Source organism: Semicossyphus pulcher, unplaced genomic scaffold, assembly GCF_022749685.1.
Source record: "Semicossyphus pulcher isolate SPU_LCO1_2020_fin unplaced genomic scaffold, fSemPul1.0.p SCAF_18, whole genome shotgun sequence".
NCBI classification, from domain to species: domain Eukaryota; kingdom Metazoa; phylum Chordata; class Actinopteri; order Labriformes; family Labridae; genus Semicossyphus; species Semicossyphus pulcher.
This window is the reverse complement of record NW_027211691.1, coordinates 4,886,376-4,905,993: the sequence shown is the minus strand read 5'-3', so window position 1 is coordinate 4,905,993 and position 19,618 is coordinate 4,886,376. Positions and strand designations below refer to the sequence as shown.

At 41.9% G+C, this 19,618-nt stretch overlaps 1 protein-coding gene across 1 annotated transcript in view; it reads left to right on the top strand.

Moving 5' to 3' along the window:
- Nucleotides 1–1,462: 1,462 nt before the first annotated feature.
- Nucleotides 1,463–19,618, top strand: part of gfod1 (glucose-fructose oxidoreductase domain containing 1) — a 39,412-nt gene continuing 21,256 nt past the window's right edge. The window contains exon 1 of the mRNA XM_069667825.1: nt 1,463–2,201. Coding sequence (XP_069523926.1) covers nt 1,949–2,201 — 253 coding nt within the window. The 5' untranslated portion in view covers nt 1,463–1,948. The remainder of the gene's footprint in view (nt 2,202–19,618) is intronic.

Here is a 19,618-nt window from a genome sequence, read left to right as displayed (position 1 = left end):
TCAACCTGAAAAAAAAGTCATGTCTTTCCAGCTCACAGTTTCTGTCTTGTTGCATCCTGTTACACGCTGCTATGGAGCGTAAAGGGAGCAGTATACTGTCGAGTGAAGCTGGACAGTAGAGCCTGGTGTTTGTAGGCTGAGGAGAAAGGATTCTGCAGGAGCTGTGTAAGTAAGAAATACAACAACATACACATGGAAGATGAATATGTGATGACTGATAGTAGATGTATAGTAAATAAGAAGATGTTTGCATTCTGAAGTATGCAGAGAAATAAAGTTCTAGACTTCTTGAACCACATTTAATCTGAAATAGAACCTTTATAAATCATGGATGTGGAATAATTTTCCCTTTAAGAAATTTTAGGAGGAAATCAAATCAAATAAAAAGGCCACATTTATTTTCCTAAAGTTATCAAATGGCATATAAGGATAACATAATGTAAAGTGCACTCTACGCTTACCTGTCAGATAAAATTGTTGAATATTTGTTGTTAAGTTTTGATAATGACTCATGGCAGACTTTTTCTTTATTTACAATGACTCTACCACTCTGCACAGTCCCCTCAGGGTCACAGTAATCTGACCTCAGCAGGCCGGGCTGCCCCAGTTAGTCCAGGAGCTGAAGGGTTAAACTGGGAAGGAGAGGCTTTAACAGCCTCGTCAAGTGACACAAAGACAGACAGGAAAAGACCGGAACTTGTCCAAGATTAATTATAAAAAATAAAAGTCTAATAACTTCCAATAATTCTAATAATAATAACAACAATAGAACAGGTTAAAAGCACCAGAAGCAATTCAGAATGACACAGTGTGTTTGTAAATTAGAAGGCATCACTGAAAGGAAAAATTACTTATCTTCATTAAATGATGACATTAATTGCTATTTTTTTATATTTGACTTTGATTTTTGGGTCTGTTGTCGTCTGTTTTTAACTGTTTGTAACTTTGCAAAGTTGTTCCCTCTTGTCCAGGTCTCCCCATAAAAAGACTGTGTTTTCGAGGGACTTCCTGGTTAAATTGAAGGTTAATAAATCAATAATCCCATCATCCTAAAGTAAGTATTTTGAGTACAAATTAAAATTCTTAATTGTCTTTTCATGATTTTAAGAGAGACCATGCTTATGATAACTAATATATAAATACATAAGCCTATGCTTAATGTAGGCTATTATTTTCTAAGAAATAGAGCGTGTAATTACAAAGCTAACTACTACAAAATGAACTGAAATCACATACATCCATATATTACTTTCCTATATTTTGTAATGTTATTGTAATATTGTGTTAATTATTTAAAGATAGCAAATATGCTCGTGAACAGAGCTTTGTTTTGAAAAATATGTGCCAGCCGTGCTTCCGGTGACTGTCTCTGACTTGACTGCGCATGTCTGATCTGCCTCCAGCATAATAGCGCTGCTGCTGCTGCTGCTGCTGCTGCGGGATCCTCCGGGGAGCACACAGAGGGAGACGGCGTTGTTTCTGTCAGCATGCCGGCAGATAAACCTCTTCTCTGGCTGTCTTTTACTTCTTTTATCTGAAGGGAGGCTCCTGCTGGAGGAGGAACTGTAAACCTGAAGAGGAGGTGACATGCCCTTCACTGCTTGGCGCAGTCTGTGCGCTGCTGGCTGTCAGACGGGGACGAGGTAGAGACCGGAATGGTGCATTTTAATTTGTCTTTTTAAGGCTGAGGGTGGCTGGCTCGGTTTTCTATCCATTTTGGGTTGTTTTAAGCGGGGAATAGAGACATTTAATGCCCGATCGCAGAGCCGGAGCGACGGGGAAATGCAGCACAGGCGGTGTTTGGCTGCAGGTGGATGGCCAACCTGACGGTCCGAGCCGCCGCTTCCTTTCAGTTCAGCCGCCGCCGCTGCAACTGCAGCAGGTCTGGCTTCATCCGGATTTATAAGACTACACAGAGAGAACCAGATCGGACTAATAAACCCGAGTCATGCTTCCCGGGGTCGGCGTGTTCGGCACCAGCCTGACCGCCCGGGTGATCATCCCGCTGCTGAAGAATGAGGGCTTCGCCGTCAAAGCGCTGTGGGGCCGGACGCAGGAGGAGGCGGAGGAGCTGGCCAAGGAGATGAACGTTCCGTTTTACACCAACCGGATCGACGACGTGCTGCTGCACCAGGATGTGGACCTGGTCTGCATCAACCTGCCGCCGCCTCTGACGCGCCAGATCGCAGTCAAAACACTGGGTGAGTCCTGCTGCTGCTGCTGCTGCTGCTGCGGGGAGGGAGGGATGCTGCGGCCCTGCTGGGGTGGGGGGTCGATAGTGGGTGGCGAGCTGACAGACAGGCAACCGGTCTATTGATGCGTTCACGTGCAGACTGTGTTGATCTGTCCTGCAGTCAAGGCTCGAGTTTGGTTAATAGGTGTGGCTGTGGATGAGATGCAATGAGCTGCATCACATATTTGTCTTGTCTGCATCCTTCATTGGTGAAGCCGATTTATTGGTGTCAGAATTGCAGCAGTAGTGCTCTTGAGCATGCCCTGAACTCAATTTGACCTTGTGACCTTTTCCGACAGATGTAGATCAATCACTAAAAACACACATAATGCATACAGCCAAAAGTATCATGTTTAGACAGCTTCTTTTAAAGTATTCTTTCCACATGTTTCTCTATGCATTGGTGAGGTTATTGCATTAGGCCTGATTGTCAGCTACTGAGGAAACAAACCTACAGCAAACTGCTTGTGGGCTAAGTGAGAATACACAGGGACTCCCCCTAAACCAAGCCCTGGGTCAAACTCTAAAGTTAACCTGCGTTAGTGAAAGTGACAGCACTCTGAAATCCCCAGAGAAGAGGCCTGAAAGCAGACCCACAAAGAGAGGTTGTTCTAGTTTAAATCTGGAGCAGTGCAGCTTATTTTGGAGATCGCTGAGAAAGAATGGTGGCAAAGACTACTGAGCTCTTTACTCCACACACAGGCTTTATTTACCCATTCACAGTTTGGCAGCAGGGCTCAGCTGGCAGTGAGCGCTAATAGGTCAGATTTGTGACTGAGAAACAATTGAGTCCAGAGTTGCTTAACGTCGTTGGAGGACCTGCCTTGTATCTGGAAACACATTAATATCAGAAACATACAAGTTTGAAGGGAGCACAGAAGGGTGGCATCTTTAAATTGCTTGTTGTGATAAACCAATGAAAATACACGTTTTGATATATATATATATATTGTAGTCAGGCTGTAATACTGTCCGAATACAACACATCAGGGTTATAACACACCATTCATCCTCTGTTACTCAGTATTATTGTGCTACAGACACTTTCAAACGCATGCAAGGATGGATGACTGTTTGATTCAGTCTAATAAGCGTGGCCCAAAGAACTGATGCTCCTCTTGTCTATAACAGTCAGGTCACTTGTCACACTCCTGCGGAGCAGAGCGACCTGACAGGAGTGACTGCATTAACGTCTGCAGGTGTGTGTGTGTGTGTGTGTGTGTGTGTGTGTGTGAAGCTGCAGAGAGACTTACATGGTGCAGGTCTTATGACTTCACTCTGCTGATATGCATTTCATAGGTGTTATTTGCACAGTTAGACTTAATCTGTACATCATGGTGTCAGCAGACTTTTTGGTAAGGATGTTTCGCAACCTTTCGTCTTAATCAGCCTGTTAAGTTTGAATTAAAAAGGTCCCATACTGAGCCTGGTTGACCTGTGTGTGTTTCTAAAGGCCTCCCACATATCGGCATGGTGAAAAAAAGTGTGCATACTGCAGCCTGTGAGTCCCATGTATAGGTGTAACCTCTGCTGTGGCATCCAGACACGAAGATAAGGCCTCCGTGGCTCCATTCATTCTCACACTGCCGCCTTGTTTGCTCTCTTCAGTACACTCTGTGGTGTGACAGCGTGAGCTAACAAGAGGGACATGCTTGAAATACAGTAGACACTGTTTGTTAATGTAGAAACTAATGTCAATATACAGTGTACAATCATGCATGTGACAGTTCTCGTCATGTAATGTAGCCTTGTATAAATGTTGCACAAGCCAGCTGATCCCGAGCCAGGCTCACTAATAACGTCCAAGTGAACTTGACTCAACCTGCACGGCAGCCGCTGCGAACTTGTCAGCGGCCATTCTTTCTCTCTCTTTCCTCTGGGCTCGTTTCCTCACAGCTTCATTGTGTGAGCTCAGCCGGTTCCTTCCCACCCTCCTCTCTTCCTCAGCCCGCCTCACACAGCCAAGTCTGGGTCCAGTTCTGTTGGACAAACATTAAACAGTGTTTGCAAATTCAATTGAATCAGGGTCTGATGGCCAGACCGAGTCAGAACATCCAAGTATTTTTGTGTAAATATCTAATATCTGATCAGAATATTAGATCAGAATCAAAATAATCTTTAATCCTCTCCTGTGCGTTTAGCACATAAGAACAGTTACTGTCAGAATAACCATTAAACTACTCCTAACCTGTTTACACCCCTACGCCCCATTCCTGTGAAAGCAGTGTCTCAGTCATGCTTGAATCCTATATCTTTAACCTTGGCACAAACGTCCACTTGGACTCATTAACTGATAAGATTCAGGTGGTGAAAGGTCAAAGGTTAGTTGATCTTTCCAAATATGTTTTTGGCTATTACTAAACAATCTAAACATGCACAAATATCTAGAATATGCAGCAGTGCTTTATAAAATGATAAAGTAGCGACATTTGTTATCCAAAAGGTCAAAGGGGGGTCAAAGGTCACTGTGGAATCAGTCCCACGCACGTGAATTCAATATCTCAGCAACGCCTGCATTGAATTATTTTGCATCTGGTTTATTTTCTTATGCATGAAAGAAAGCTCCATCTGCTCTTGACGTGTAAAAATCTCCCTCCTCTCTTCCCCTCGTGCTCTTGTTCAAGAGAGACACGTTGTGTGCCATCATGTCCCTCCTGTAAACGATTGTGATGCAACCTCTCCTTTTTAATGTAGGTCACTTATTCTATTCAGTACATAAATATGTCCCTGTTCCAGCCACGGTGACACTGTTATTATGTGGGAAACACTGGTTGATAGTTGAGGGGGGCAAACAATAAGCAGACAATTCTTGTTAACAATAGCAGTGTGAGGCATCGTCCAGTTTTTGATCTATTCAAACATTTGGAACATGATAAAGGATAAAGGAAGATGTACCTGTACGTGTCACTGTCCCATAAGGGTTAGTTCGGGTTTTACGGGTCAGCACGAGTCCTACATAAACAAACATTTCAGTTTAAGCGTATGCTGTATTTTAGTTTTTTATCACCGCTTCACATTAACGTCAGACAGGCCTTTTATGCCTGACTACGTGAAACGGCCCTGTATACCTACACATGCAGCGCACAGTAGCATCAGATCAGCTGTTCAGGTCAGCGGTTTGTAGAAGAGACAACAAATTTAAGAAAATACAATATTATAGAAAGATGAGATGATGTGACATCCCTGACAACCCCACTTCAAAATAGACAAACTATCCCTTTAGTAAACTGTTTTCTAAGTACATTGAACAGCGACATTGCTACATACTTTCTGCAACTACCTTTAAAGGGAGATACATCTCTAAATCAGTCCCAAACCTCTTATACCTACAGTGGCATAAAATAAAGCTCCACAGAACGAAAGTAGACAGATGTTGGTGACGTTGTGAAATGACATGAATCAGTATCAGCTGAAATGACCACTGGGATTATCCCTATTTGACGTCAGCCAAAATTTCAGTATATTGCATCACTACGATGCATGACATTGCAACAGTGTGTGGTCATGGAGCGGCCAGCTGTGTGAGACTGCAGAGCTGACTTCCTCTTCTGACAGGGTGTGTGAGCTGATGGTAATCAGCCTGTGCCTGCTGGCTGCCGATCTCATGAGCTGTAAGTTGATAAGTGTGATCAGACTTCAACAGCAGAGGAATGTGAACTTTGCCTTTGAGGACGTTCAGCTGTAGTTTTTGTGTAGGCCTACTGCTGTCTGTCTGCATTTGGGTTTTAGGCTGGATGTTGTCTGCCTTGAAGTCAGTACTATTTATACCTTTAGGTTGAAGTACAACTGTCTCAGTGTCAAAACTGTAACACAAAAGCTACTGCAAATTATATTATTGAATAGAAATGAACCACAAAGGATCACAAAACAACTACATGGAGACATAAAAGGACTAAAAGGAGAAGTAACTTTACTAAAAAGAGATATAAGAGGACTAAAAAGAGATATAAGAGGACAAAAAGGAGAAATAAAAGGACTAAAAAGAGATATAAAATAACTAGAATTTGATGTTAAATAAAAAAACAATGACACACGACCTAAAAGAGATGTTAATAACTCAAAACAGAAAATTATGGAATGCCAAATTACTTCCAAGTAATGTCAAATAACTAAAAAGAGACTTCAAAGATGTAAAATAACAAACAAAACATCTTATATCAAGAGATTAGATTAGTAAAATGAGCGTCAATTGACCATAAAGAAATGTAAAACAACTAAAAACAGACGTCACATGATATGAAGAGGTGCAAATTACTAAAAAAAGATATGAAGCAACTAAATAGACTGAAAATGTTAAAATGACCCTTGAATAAGTATAGTATTAAATGCTTTAGTAAACCACAGGGACTTGATGAGGAAGTGGAAAAACACTGGTGCAGGTCAACAAGATGCTCCACATGTTGATCAGGTTTAACCCGAGCAGCCTCGTCTCCTCATCCAGCTCGTTCTCATTACACAGAACCAGTCTGTCTCGTTTAGCTGCATCTCTCCTTCTTCCTTTCTTTCACTCCGCTCGTCTGCTTTCTCTTTCTTACTACTGTGGCATTCCACAGGCGTCTGATGTCACACACACACACACACACACACACACACACACACACACACACACACACACACACACACACACAAACACAAACACAAACACAGACTCGTGTGAGCTGCCTGAAGCATTTCGTGGCCACCAGCTTGTGAGAGTTTGATTTCTTAAACCAGAGGAGAGTGAAGCTTCTTTGGTGTGATATACTTGGATACATTAGCATTTCCAATATACTGCAGCCTGATGAATTCAGACTGGCTGCTGTATATCTCAGAGCTTTTAATATAATTGCACATTTATTAGGTCTTATCTATATTTTATTGTCTCCTAAAGAAAAAGCGCTTCACTGTTTTCAGAGCTTTTGTTTTGTCTTGTGAAAATCAACAGAAGCAGGGACAATATTAAAAGATACAGGACGGCTGCTGCCCCACTTTGTAAATTTATAGGATTACAGTTTTGTTTGTGTTTTTGGGCTGCACTCAGATGACAAAGGCAAGGTGAAAGGGCTCGCAAGTGTCACTATATTAACATCATTAACAAATGTACAAATAAAGTAACCTAACCTAAACAGTCCATCGTTTCATCTTTAATGCTACAGGAAGAGGACCAGAGTTTATAGACGTGTCTGTTAAAGTGGAAAATATATTTGGGCATTACATAGAAATAAATCATAACTCTAGGGCAACAAAGAGTTTTTTTATACACAGGATTCAACCGCACCTCATGGTCTTCCTTTGAAGCTGGAATTTGCTTTAGTTGTCGTGGAGAAAGGTCATTTCAATCTCATTTGGATAAAGATCATCCTTGATAGCTAGCTGTTTCTTTTATTTCATTTTCTTTGGTCAAAACATTGAAGAATGTGGTAGAAAATAAACAGAAAGTTATGTTTAAGTGGTCAATAACTGTGTTCGGATACAGTTTTTGGATGTACTGCATGTAAAAACAAACATCAAAATAATTAAAGTGATTATACCTAAACATCCTTTCTGTTAAGCGCTGTAACAAAAGTTTTTTTATAGATTATTCTTGGGCTTGTTTTACTTCTTATGAATAAAACATTCTATAAAATGTCTGAAAACATTAATAGATGCCCAACACAATGTCCTTCATATTTACAATTTTGTACCAATGCTCAAAAATATTCAGTTTAGTGTCATAAAAGACAAAAAAGAGACAAATGTTCACAACTGATGAGCAGAAAAGTGGTCTAAACTATTTTACATTTTAAGATAGTACTTTTATATTGGTCAATTTTCATCATGATCCTGTTGTGTGTTGTTGGGGGCTGCAGTTTGTGTGTTTGTGGTCCAGATGCTGAGGGGGAATCTGAAGCTGAACTGAAACATTACACTGTGAGAAGTTTCAGGTTTGTCATTTTGTGCAGTTTTGCTTTGACGGGTGGGAGCAGGAAGTGGTGGGAGAGGGGCCCTTCAGCTCGGCTCTGTGGGACCTGCACAGTGATGAGCAACAGGCCTGGAAGTGAAGCTTTTTATAGCAGTTAACGGCACCTCGTGATGTTTGTGTAAAGTCCCCTTCATCACTGTGTTCCATGATATATGAGATTGGGAAATGAAACAAATTCTGATCTTACATAAAGCAGAAATGTATCATAAACCACAAGAGACATGGAAAGGTCAAACAGAACTACGTGATGCAAATAATAACTGATGGCAAGGGTCAAGTCTACAGACTAGACACAGTGACATCAGAGACGTTGAACCTTTTTAAAGTACACCGCAAATTGAATCTGATCTCTGTCTCATGTCAGTGATGGAAGCTCTCAGGTATCATGTGCTAAGCTGCTCAGCCAAACGCTAAGAATAGCATTTTATGTATCACAGTCCAATAATATTTTAAAGCAAAGTAGACAGGCAGGCCGGGGAATTACCCATCCTCCATTGCTTCTTCAAGTTGTCACATGTACCCTTAAAGCTGCCAACAACTCCTCCAACAAATATGCGTTTTCTTCCTACAGGAGCTTTTCCCACACTAACGCCTGTACAGCTGGCACGCAATACATCCTCTTACCTACACATTCACACTGGACAACAACTTGGAACGTGTGGTAAATGTTGTGAAAAAGTTGCAGTTTTGCACCTTTAAGGCCTTATTTTCACTCTACAAATCCCATCAGCTGTGCATTCTTTTTTATGTAACTCTTTTGTTTTTGTTAACAACCCATCACTTTGCTGTTTAAGGTCAGTCTCGCTGCTCTCATCCCTTTGATAAACCACCTGTAAGCTTTCTGCCCAGCACTGAACAACATACATACAACGTTAGCCAGTTAACAACTGACCCTGCACTAAGTCCCGCCCCCCTTGGTTACTGTTGCTATGCCTTTCAAGCTTTCGCATCGCCATGTAAATATTATGGGGTTTCCAACTATAACAGTAAGAGATGTAACAAGGGAAATTCAAGCAAATTTCTGGAAAAAAATTCTCCTTGTTGTGAAAGCTAGCCTAGTTACGGTTGCTAACGTAGGATTGGACAGCGGCCGTTCAAGGGAGGGGTTTAGCGAAGGGTCAATTAGCAGCTTCTTAGATTTCCTAAGAAACCAGAGGAGACCAAAACAAAGCCATGATGTAAGAGAATATTGTACTCACCAATCAGCCAGAGACATGACCTCAAATGAAGCTGCTGTTGTGCAGAGTCTGCTGGATGTGTAATACACAGCTGTCTGCTAACACCTTCACCATAACAACTGTGTGAGGTGATCATATGTCATATGTTGTGTGTCAGCGCCTGATTGTGTCCCAGGGAACTAATGTTGTCAGACACTTAGAGAAAAGCATGTTAGCATGTTAGCGCTAAAAACAAGCACTTTTAGTTGACTTACCTTGATTGATTGGTTGAGTAAGGTTGCTGCCTTTACAAACAGTGTCTGTAATAAGGCTGCAACTAACAACTATTTTGATGGACTAGTCATCAAAACTAGTACAACTAGTGGACTAGTCATTGATTATTGAAACAATTAATCGACTAGTCGGATTATGAATTGCAAACTGACTTAATGGTTCTTATTTAGCTCTCAGATTTTACATTTATTTGGAGGTTCTTTTAGGCATGTGCTAACTAACAATAAAGACAATAAATATGAGTCCTTCATTCAATAATACGTCTTATAATAAACTTTGCTGCTGGTTTGGCTCCTGCTAATACAAAAGATCAATAAAAGGAGGCAGAGAAAGACATGAGAAGGAGAGAAACAGATGAAGTGTTTAAGGTGAGGGACTGAAAATGCAGGAGAGTAGGTGTGGCGGTAAGTTTAAATGTCACACTTGATGTTAAAAAGAGAGATGCATCAGGTTCTTTATACAGCACAACAGTGTTATATTAATGTTAAAAGCCAATACAACTCCTTCTATAGGTAGCTAACGTTTACCAACTGATTAGCTAATCATCTATCTGCCTGAGTCTGCATCATCCACAAGTTCAACGTGCCTTCTCTTCAAATGCTCGTGCATTATCAGCGTGCTCCCGTGACAAGTAAGGTCCGCTTTACAAATCCTGCAGGCGATCCTTTTCTTTGCAGCATTGAGGGTGAAATGCTCCCAGACTTTAGAAGTTCTAGGACGCGATGGTGTTGCATCGGTTGGCGGCATTATTGCTATGCTTTGTCTCTTCCCGGTCGCTACTCTCAGCAGAGATAGTAAGGATGCGAGATGGCTCACCCTTCAGCAACTCAGCTCCAGAACATTGTTTTGTCTGCGCACAGCATGAGAAATGCGTGATGACTACTATTATATCGATTTGTTGGCAACTCATCAAGTTTTTTTTTTACGTTGACTTATCATTGTACCCTAATTCTGTAATATCCAGCAGAGGGGATTTTAGTGATTTCGACCCCAAAATTTGTAAGAATAGTGGCAACAAAACCTCTCTTTAACTTGAACGCTGTTGGGTGGCTGCACACAGTCAGGTAACACATCTTTACGTTGAAATAATAGGATATGTCCAAACTTACTCGGTTCATCACTTGGTTATTTCACACAAAAGATACCATCAAAGGCTTTAATGAAAGTAGTGCCAGTATTATAGATGGAGCTGAGAAATGGATTAAGATGTCATATAGAATGAGGTTGATTAATGACACCGTCTTCTCAGTGTGAGTTTATCTCGACAGCTCGACCGTCATGGAAACTTTTAATTAGGTTATGACACCCTGTACTTTATCTTCACCATAATTACAACCTCCTGTGATGAGCTGTCACGTGTCTACACAGGGTGGACTGTCTCCAGCACACTGACACACTGACATAGACTTAGACCACCCGGCTGAATGGATGTTAAACAACTGTGCAGATAAGAGCAAATTCTGCTCCAGGTTGGTGTTATTTGGATGAATTATATGTTTTTAAATATCACTCAACGGCAGAAATGAGCACATAAATATGATAAGAAGAGAATGACACCACTCAGTTTGTGTTAAAGGGTTATTATCCCTGTGAATAGCACCCTGATGAGCTTTCTGACACCTGCTCGGACGGGACACCCAAAGGCAGAGAGCTATTTATAACCCGACTGCAAAGGGCAAGCGGGCGTCATCATAAATACATGTTCCCACCACTGATGCTCTTATGCAACTGCACTTCCGACCGGTGATGAGCTCTCTGGCAGCCCACTCCACTTTTTTAAAGGGACAGTACACCAGCAGGTAGACTGTGTGATAAAATGTCAAGTAAGCTGTTTTTGACTCCAGATATTCTTTGTTACTAGTTTGTTTTTCCTTTTTGTGTAAAACAAATATAACCATAAAAAATAGGATAAAACTATTTTTGGACATAATCTTGGAAACAGCTCTAAGCTTAAAGCCTCTACAAGTGCAATTCCAAAGAACAGTTGAACAGTTTTCCCCTTTTTTTTAACAAGCCTAAGTACTATAAGCAACTACAACATCTGTCACTTTCCAGAATTCAACATCTAGGAAGATCAATTGTGCTGTCAAGTTTGTATCCTTCTCAGAAATTGGGTACTAGCAAGCTTGGCTAAGTAACTGCCAGTCAGACAGTCTAAGCTAGTTAGCATAGCTAGCTTAAGTTTGCACTGATTCCCAGTAAATGTTTACTTTAGTTTTCAGCACCTGCTGAGTGATTGACAGCCTCTGTGTCTCTGTTTGCTGAAGGAGGGAGTTTAGTGTCTGGTGCTAGTGTTAGTTTTGCTGTCTCTATTAAATGCCTGTAGTTCAGGGAAACATTAGCCCTGTGAACGCAGCCATTTGTACGCTACTCAGTGATTTGAATCACATTACATCCAGAGTGTAACGTAGAAAACACTTGAAACAGTAGCTAATATTAGCAACAAAGCTATCTTTAAAGTCATTATGATTGAAGTGATATTACAGACTATTAGTGACTACACACACTTAGATTTTACACCAACGACTGAACCACTGCTTCACTGCTTCTGGAGGCCTTACAGTATATAAAGAGAGGAAGTCCTGCCACTTCCGGTGGATTCTATGGGACCTTATTTAAGTAGCCCATTTCGAGTGACAGATACACATAATACTTCTGTAAGCCAAGAGGTTGTGTAAGCCAAACATGTGTAATTCATGGCATGATTGAAGGATCTACAGAAGAGAAGAAAAATTATTTCTCTTTAGGCCGCTCATTTATGGTAGATATGGTAGTAAAACACACATTTTTCCTTTTTGTACAAACAATTTTAACCCCAAAAAACCTTATTGATTTCTTAGAACTCTCATTTCTTGATTAAGAAATAAACATTTATAAACAAACATCTGGGATCTTATGTTCAGTCTTTCGTGCAGCATGCAGGATAAGGGAAGAAACTGCAAGGCAATTTGTGCCTTTGCTAACTTTTGGGAGCAACTGCATGAGCATTTTTGGTCACACCTGTTCTTCTAATTCTAATGAAGCCAACCTCATGTTGTCAGGCTTGCCAGGCCAGACAGAGAAGCTGCATCAACTCCTTTTTCTTTACTTTGACATCCCTTGTCTGCATCAGTCTGACAGATTGGTGCCTTCGGGTCGAGCTGTGTTTCCGAGCAGGTTCAGTCCAGACAAATCGACAAGCTTTCAGACACGGTCAGCCAGGAGAAAGCCTCAGACAGAGGTACGCTGACATTCCCAGGACTTCTTTCCCACTGTCAGCGCTTGTTTTTTTCAGAGTAGTTTCCCACTTGTTCACATTCATGTTCCCCTGGATGTCCATTAGTATGCTAATGACAGCCTGGGAGTGTGTGCGTGTGAATGAGCGTGCGAGAAGGAGAGGAAGGGATGGAGCGACGAGGAGGAGCGGTGAGGAAGAATGGCAGAGAGAAAGCTTGTCTTCCTGTGAAATTGCCTTTGTGTGTCAGATGAATGGCTGGATGGGGGAGGCTCTGTCAGCCCGCCACCACGCTGCGCTGACAAGTGAGCATTCCTGAAGAAAACAGGGGAAAGTAGAAGACCTCCCCGTCCCCGCCCCTTCAAAGTGATGCTTTTCTCCTGCATGGACCCATAAGGGACTGTTGTGTGGCAGTGAACTTGGGGTGCAGGCTCCGGATGAGGAATCACATTGTGTTATTAAACCCAGGGGCAAGAGAGAGGGCGAGCTTTTCATATGGAATAATTCCCGATATATATAAAGGATGGGATTGGGGTCAAGCTAATTCTGCATTACTAGATTGGAGCCTTAATGAGCATTTTTATTTCTGTTATTAAATTTGAACAGAAAGTCGACTGTGTCCTTGGGTTAATCAGATATAAAGGGCTTTTTTTGCATTTTATTTCGGCCTTCATTTTGATAGAGAGGTGACAGGAAATGAGGGGAAAGAGAGGAAAGATGACATGCGATTTACACGGTTGGCGTCCTAAACCTCAAGACACAAAAGGGGCCCAAACATTTGGAGGACTTTAAATAAGAATTTATTTTTAAAACAATCCCTGAAAGGTTTTCTGATGTTGTTGTGCAGATGGGTGACAATATAAAAGAAGACACAACAGACTGTAAAGTGTCTGCGTAAGGTGCTGGCCCACCACAAGCCTACAGATCATCTTCAGTGCTGCCTGTCATCGTCTGAGGTGCAGGACTGGAGGGATGGACACTAATCTTTTAAAAAGATGTTGCCTCATCTGTGTTGTGTAATGCTGAAATCAGACTATGAGACTTGTTTTTCTTGGTATATTGTGTCATTGTGATGAAGCACCGACACATCAGCTTGGAAACCTTATAAGGTCCTGAGTTTAAACATACACACAACCATGTGGGAAATGTTCCTCGTCTACCAAGTGTTCCTTGACGCTGACACATAGGAACACAATTTCCTCTTTTCTGCACAACTGTAAACTAGCACAGCATTATTTTGTCTTTCAGTGAACCTTTCACCATGATTATCACCCTCAGGACAACTTCAGCATAAATTACACCACATGCACAACCGTATACGCAGCTTATCTAAAGCTACTGCAATAGAGAACGGCAGAGCTTATCTTTGCCTGAGATTTACAATGAATTGTTCCAGTTTCACTATCATTTGTAAAACAGTTATTACAGAGGCATTTGTAGCAAAAGCATTGGCTGTTGGTGAGGTCAGGTGGTCCTGGGGCTTTAATACAAAGTCCACCGATTGTCTCAGCCAATTGACATCAAGAATATATGACTGTGTGACCTCCTCCTGTGACACAATGACCACCAACAAGACAAAAGACAAGAACACATTGTCTAATCCTGGGGTAGCATCCCTCAGAATGTCCCTCAGCTGTTTGTTTAGGCTTAGATCTGGTGACAGCAAATACCTTGATAGCCTGTATTTATCATAGTTTTCATACCCAAATTCTGGAACATCGGTTATAATTCTCTGGTTTTTCCATTAAATTTTTTGTCTGCAAAATCACATTTATCCATCCATTTTCCTCCGCTTATCCAGGGTCGGGTCACAGTGGTCCCTCTCCTTAGCAACATTTTCCAGCTCCTCCTGGGGCATCCCGAGGTGTTCCCAGGCCAGGTGGGATATATAATCCCTCCAGCGAGCTCTTGGTCTACCCTGGCTCATTTTGATGGGAAGGAGTAGCGGCTGAGCCCCCTCCTGATGTCTGAGCTCCTTTCCCTATCTCTAACTCTGAGGCTGGACACCCTGCGGAGGAAACTCATTTTGGTCGCTTGTATCTGCAACCTCATTCTTCCGGTCACAACCCAAAGCTCATGACCACAGGTGAGGGTTGGAACGTAGATCGCCTGGTAAATTGAGAGCTTCCCCTTACGGGTCAGCTCCTTCTTCACCATGACGGTCTAGTAGAACGCCTGCAATACTGCTGACACTGCACCAACCCGTCTGTCAATCTCACGATCCATTTTATCCTCACTCATTAACAAGATACTCCTCTTTCCCAACACGAAGCGAGCAATCTACCGTTTTCTGGCCTCAGACTTGGAGGTGCTGACTCTCTTCCCACCCGCTTCGCACTTGTGCTGAGGATGCAGACACAGTTATCACTTATACAGGGACCTGATGGCCCGTAGGAGCAGACCCTGTACCCCATATTCCTGCAGTACCCCCCACAGGGGTATTATTCAAAATAACCCGGAAAGTAATGACCTCTCACACATGTAGTACATGTTTAATCTCCTCATTTATGTAAAGCAGACATTTTTAGAGCAATTACTATCATGATCACAGCCAGAACAGCCATGTGGGGCCAAGTGGTTTGCACCTGGGCTGATATGTGGGCCCCATCTGGGGTACCCAACTGGGGGCCCAGCCAGTTTTGTCCTCTGGTTCCATCGGGGCCTCACATGGGTGAGCCCAGATGGGTTGATGTGCTCCCTACATGCCCCATAATGAATGAATGCAGCCCACTTTGGGCCCATTCAGTACCCATGTTCACTGTCAGATTGGTTTGTCCATTTCTAGCCAGTTTGTTATCTTTGTGTTTCCCATGTGGGCCGAAAACACCAAACCATTCCTGTATTTTTGGTTTAAAAAGAGACAATTATTTCAGCCTTTTCTTAGTGTTAGTAGAGGCTTTTATTTTGGTCACTTTGTTGCCTCTTTTCATCACCAGTGTAACTATTATGTCTTGTTATAACACGCAGCAGCTTTAACTTACATCCTAAATGTGTTTGAGCAAGATGAAGATATTTCTCAAGTGATTTCCCAACACCACAGCTGATTACGCAGGTATCTTTGTTTTGGCTTGCCACGGTTAGCTCACTCAGCTACACACAGACACAGTAATTGGGTGTGTTTCAATAGTCTCATCAGTCAAGTATTTAAAGGAGAAAAGGCATAAGGAAGCATGTGTGTATGTTCTGTAGTCTGCCACACTTCTGATCATTTTCTCTAATGTGTCGCTGCCTCTGCTGCACTGTGTCGTGAACTTTATCTGCCTCTTTATTGTACGTCCTCTGCTCATCCTGTGTATTCCCAGGGTGACGCGGTTCCATTATAGGCTTGCTCAGATGTCCTTTATGTGCCTGTGTTCAGGAATAGGCCTGTCTGTGCTTCTTAATTGGCCATCAGGGACAGAGGACAAGGCCTCAGATGGCACCAACACTGTTACTACCGTGTGTTTTAGGGTGCATCTGTCAGATGCTAGCCCTTTAGCATTGATAGGCAAAGTTGTAAGCTGCTGGTTAAGGCCTTATGCAGACACAGAGCTACAACAGGAAGTGATATTTTCGTGTACCGCAGTGAAGTGTGCCTAACTTCCTGTTGTGTGTGCTGTAGGTGGAAACATGTTTGTGTGACATTGAGGATTTTTCTCAATCACTTCCTGCTAACGACAATAGCAGAAATGTAATGTTTCACCACTAGCTTATCCAAGGTCATGTGCAAGAGACATGGAATTTAATCTACCGTCCAAGTCAGAAATAGAGAGATATAAAGAGAGACACACACACACACACACACACACACGCACACACACACACACACACACACACGCACACACCGTTCTCTCTGCTGTATCTCTCCATCTCTTACATATCATCGTGGTTTCATGTTCGTGTCACTAACTGGCTCACAACTCTTTCCATGCTTCTTATTTTTGGTGCACGAGTGCCCAGCTTGTTGTCATGCATGACTCAGTCTTATTGTGGGACAGAGCTAAGTATATTCCTGCAGGTTTCCACTGACTCAACGCCTGTCATTGAGCCACACACAGGGATATAATCAGGAGCACACACAGCAGGGAGAGAGATGCATCCTGCAGTAAAGATGAATGATTCGTGGCTTTAATAGAACTGATGTCTAATAAAAGAAGAACTTACATTTTAGCATGTGCATACAGAAGCAAACTTTATTATATAATCTAGTGTTTAAATAAATAGAAGCATATTTTCTTTATTTTTGTGAGTGCCATGAGAGGATCAATAATAATCTGATATTTTTGGCCAGTTGGGGGTTGTAGAAGAATATGGAAACACAGCACTGAACGGAAGTCACTTTTTTTATTAAATGCATTAGCAAATAATGATTATTTACACATTACGTAAAACTGCAGGAGCATTATTTGGAAAGCTGTTTCTGGTCATCCAAACACTTGCAAGATGAATAATCAATCTCCTTTAAGCTCTGGTCTCTGGGCTCTTTGGTCTCCTTCTACTGAAGGTTTCGGGCTCTTTAGCTGCTAAATGCTTCACAAGGTTTACCACCTTGTCACCAGCTTTGTCTGCCTGCTGTTTGGTGGTGCGTACGTTGGTTTATTTGAGAGTTTAAGAGCTGTAAACGGCTGCTTGCTGCTGTTGAAAATTCTGCTAATGAGATCTGTAAGCATGAACTAAAGCAATACATCTATAGGCTGTAAGGGTGGGACAAAATATATAATAGGCAATATCTCGTCCTGACTTGTGCAATATGATTATCGATATGCTGGCATCATATAAGATTGTCTTGCAATATATCAATTATAGCAGAATCACTGTGTTGTGATATTATCATTATCGTGGGCAGCGTATCGTATCGTGAGTTACCCTGAGATTCCCACCCCTGATGGGCTGTAAAACATTTTATATGAAACAACCGTGAAGTCAGTCACCCCATTTAAAATTGCATGTAGTCACATGGATTAGTGCAGTTTTAAGTATTGAGTGTAGACATGGTTAGCTGAGCTTTGTTTGAAGACTATCCATGAGATGCTAGGTAGAGTACAGAGCCAGGCTAACTGCTTACCCCTGTCTTCAGTCTCTGTGCTTAACTAGGCTAAGCAACTGCTGGTTAGTTAGTCTCCTAATCTAACTCTCACCATGCAGATTAATATGTTTATTCCCCAAAATCTTTAATTACTCCTTTACAAAAACAGGCCTTGTACTATCATACTGTATGACATTATCTTTGGACAGAGCCAGGCTAACCGTTCACCCCTGTCGATAGCCTTTGTGCTAAGTTAAGATAACTAGCTGCTGCTCCTTGCTACAGGAAGAACAAAGTAAAAATAACTTGTTGAATTGCAGTTGATTAATCAATGAACAATGTTACACATTACAATTGTTTCATTGTTATGTGCCAGAGGCTTTTCTCTTTAAACGTGGGTGCAGTGACTGCGCACAGCTTCCTGGAGTCATGCCTTCACAGTTACGTTGCGAGGTGTAGTGCCATCGGGCCTTCACAGACATGCGATCAAACCTGCGCTGTACCTGCCAACACAAGACAGTACAAAGAAGATCAATGAAACAAAATTGCCCAGCATGAGAACTTAAAACTGACTCAACATGTTAGTCAGTGAGCTTCAGAGGTGTCAGTCGTATTTTTATAAGAAGTAGCACTTTCCCTGTGCTTCTGGTCTTCTAACTCAGCCTGACTCCAGCTCTATTGAACACAGAGACATGCAATTCACATACATTTTTATCCAATCATTGATTGGAATAAAAACAGCAACAAATAAGCCTGTTTACCAAAATAGTGAAAGATTATTTTAACAGACACAGTAGGTCATTAAACCTGCAGAAAGCCTGCATCTGCCGTCGCATCACAATGCAGCAATGAGCAGGAAGTTGCATTTCAGTGGCAAATATGTCAATCAAAAATGACTCCTCATAAATAAACAGTGTATGAATTATAATGAGAAGCTTATAAATGAAGTCCATGTGTCAGGGATCTGCTGTCCTCTGTCACAGTATGATAATAGGCAGGGAGGTTAGATCAGCATAGAAAGATGCAATGGATGGTTTTGCATACAGTAGAAGTTACTGTATTGTATCATAACAGCTATTCAAATCACAGGAGAGATTCAACCGTGAATTTCTTAGAAGGACAGCTGTGTGATAGTGTGTTATCAGTGATGGCTGCTTACCACAGCACATCTAGATCACTGAAGAGACTTTGGAGCAGGGCAGACTCAGACAAACGATCTGTTTGTAGCATTATTTTGACCAACTGTAAAATAGAATGGTTGTTTGAGTTCTGCAGAAAAATCCCTCACAATAATTGCAAACTGTCTAAAAATGTGTGTAGATCTTTTTTCTGTTACTTTTGTTTGTTTGACCGTTGCACCGTCATCGCACGTGCTTTGCATTTTCCACCTTGTTTATCTCGCAGCCCAGAAGAGCCGCGCATGAATGCATCATTGTATCAGAGCCTGTCTGCTGTCAGCCAGCCAAAGTGAGTTACATCCTCCAAAGCTGCCAGCAGACAGGCACCCAAATCCAATTGTAGCAGAGACAAAGGCCAGAAGAAGGTATGAAAGGCAGTATTTCTCCTCTTCGCGCCGCCTCAAAGGCCAGGACTGTGTGGATAGTCAGTGGAGGTCATCTCAGCTGATTTATGTAACATCACTGTTGATCTGAGTCTCATGTCAGTGATTCAGAGCTTCAGACTGCAGCCATTCACACTGTTACGTGTCTCAGCTGTCACATTGTTATTACACAAAGGCTGTTTATAGAGACAGGAAACTCTGTTTCCTCTCAGC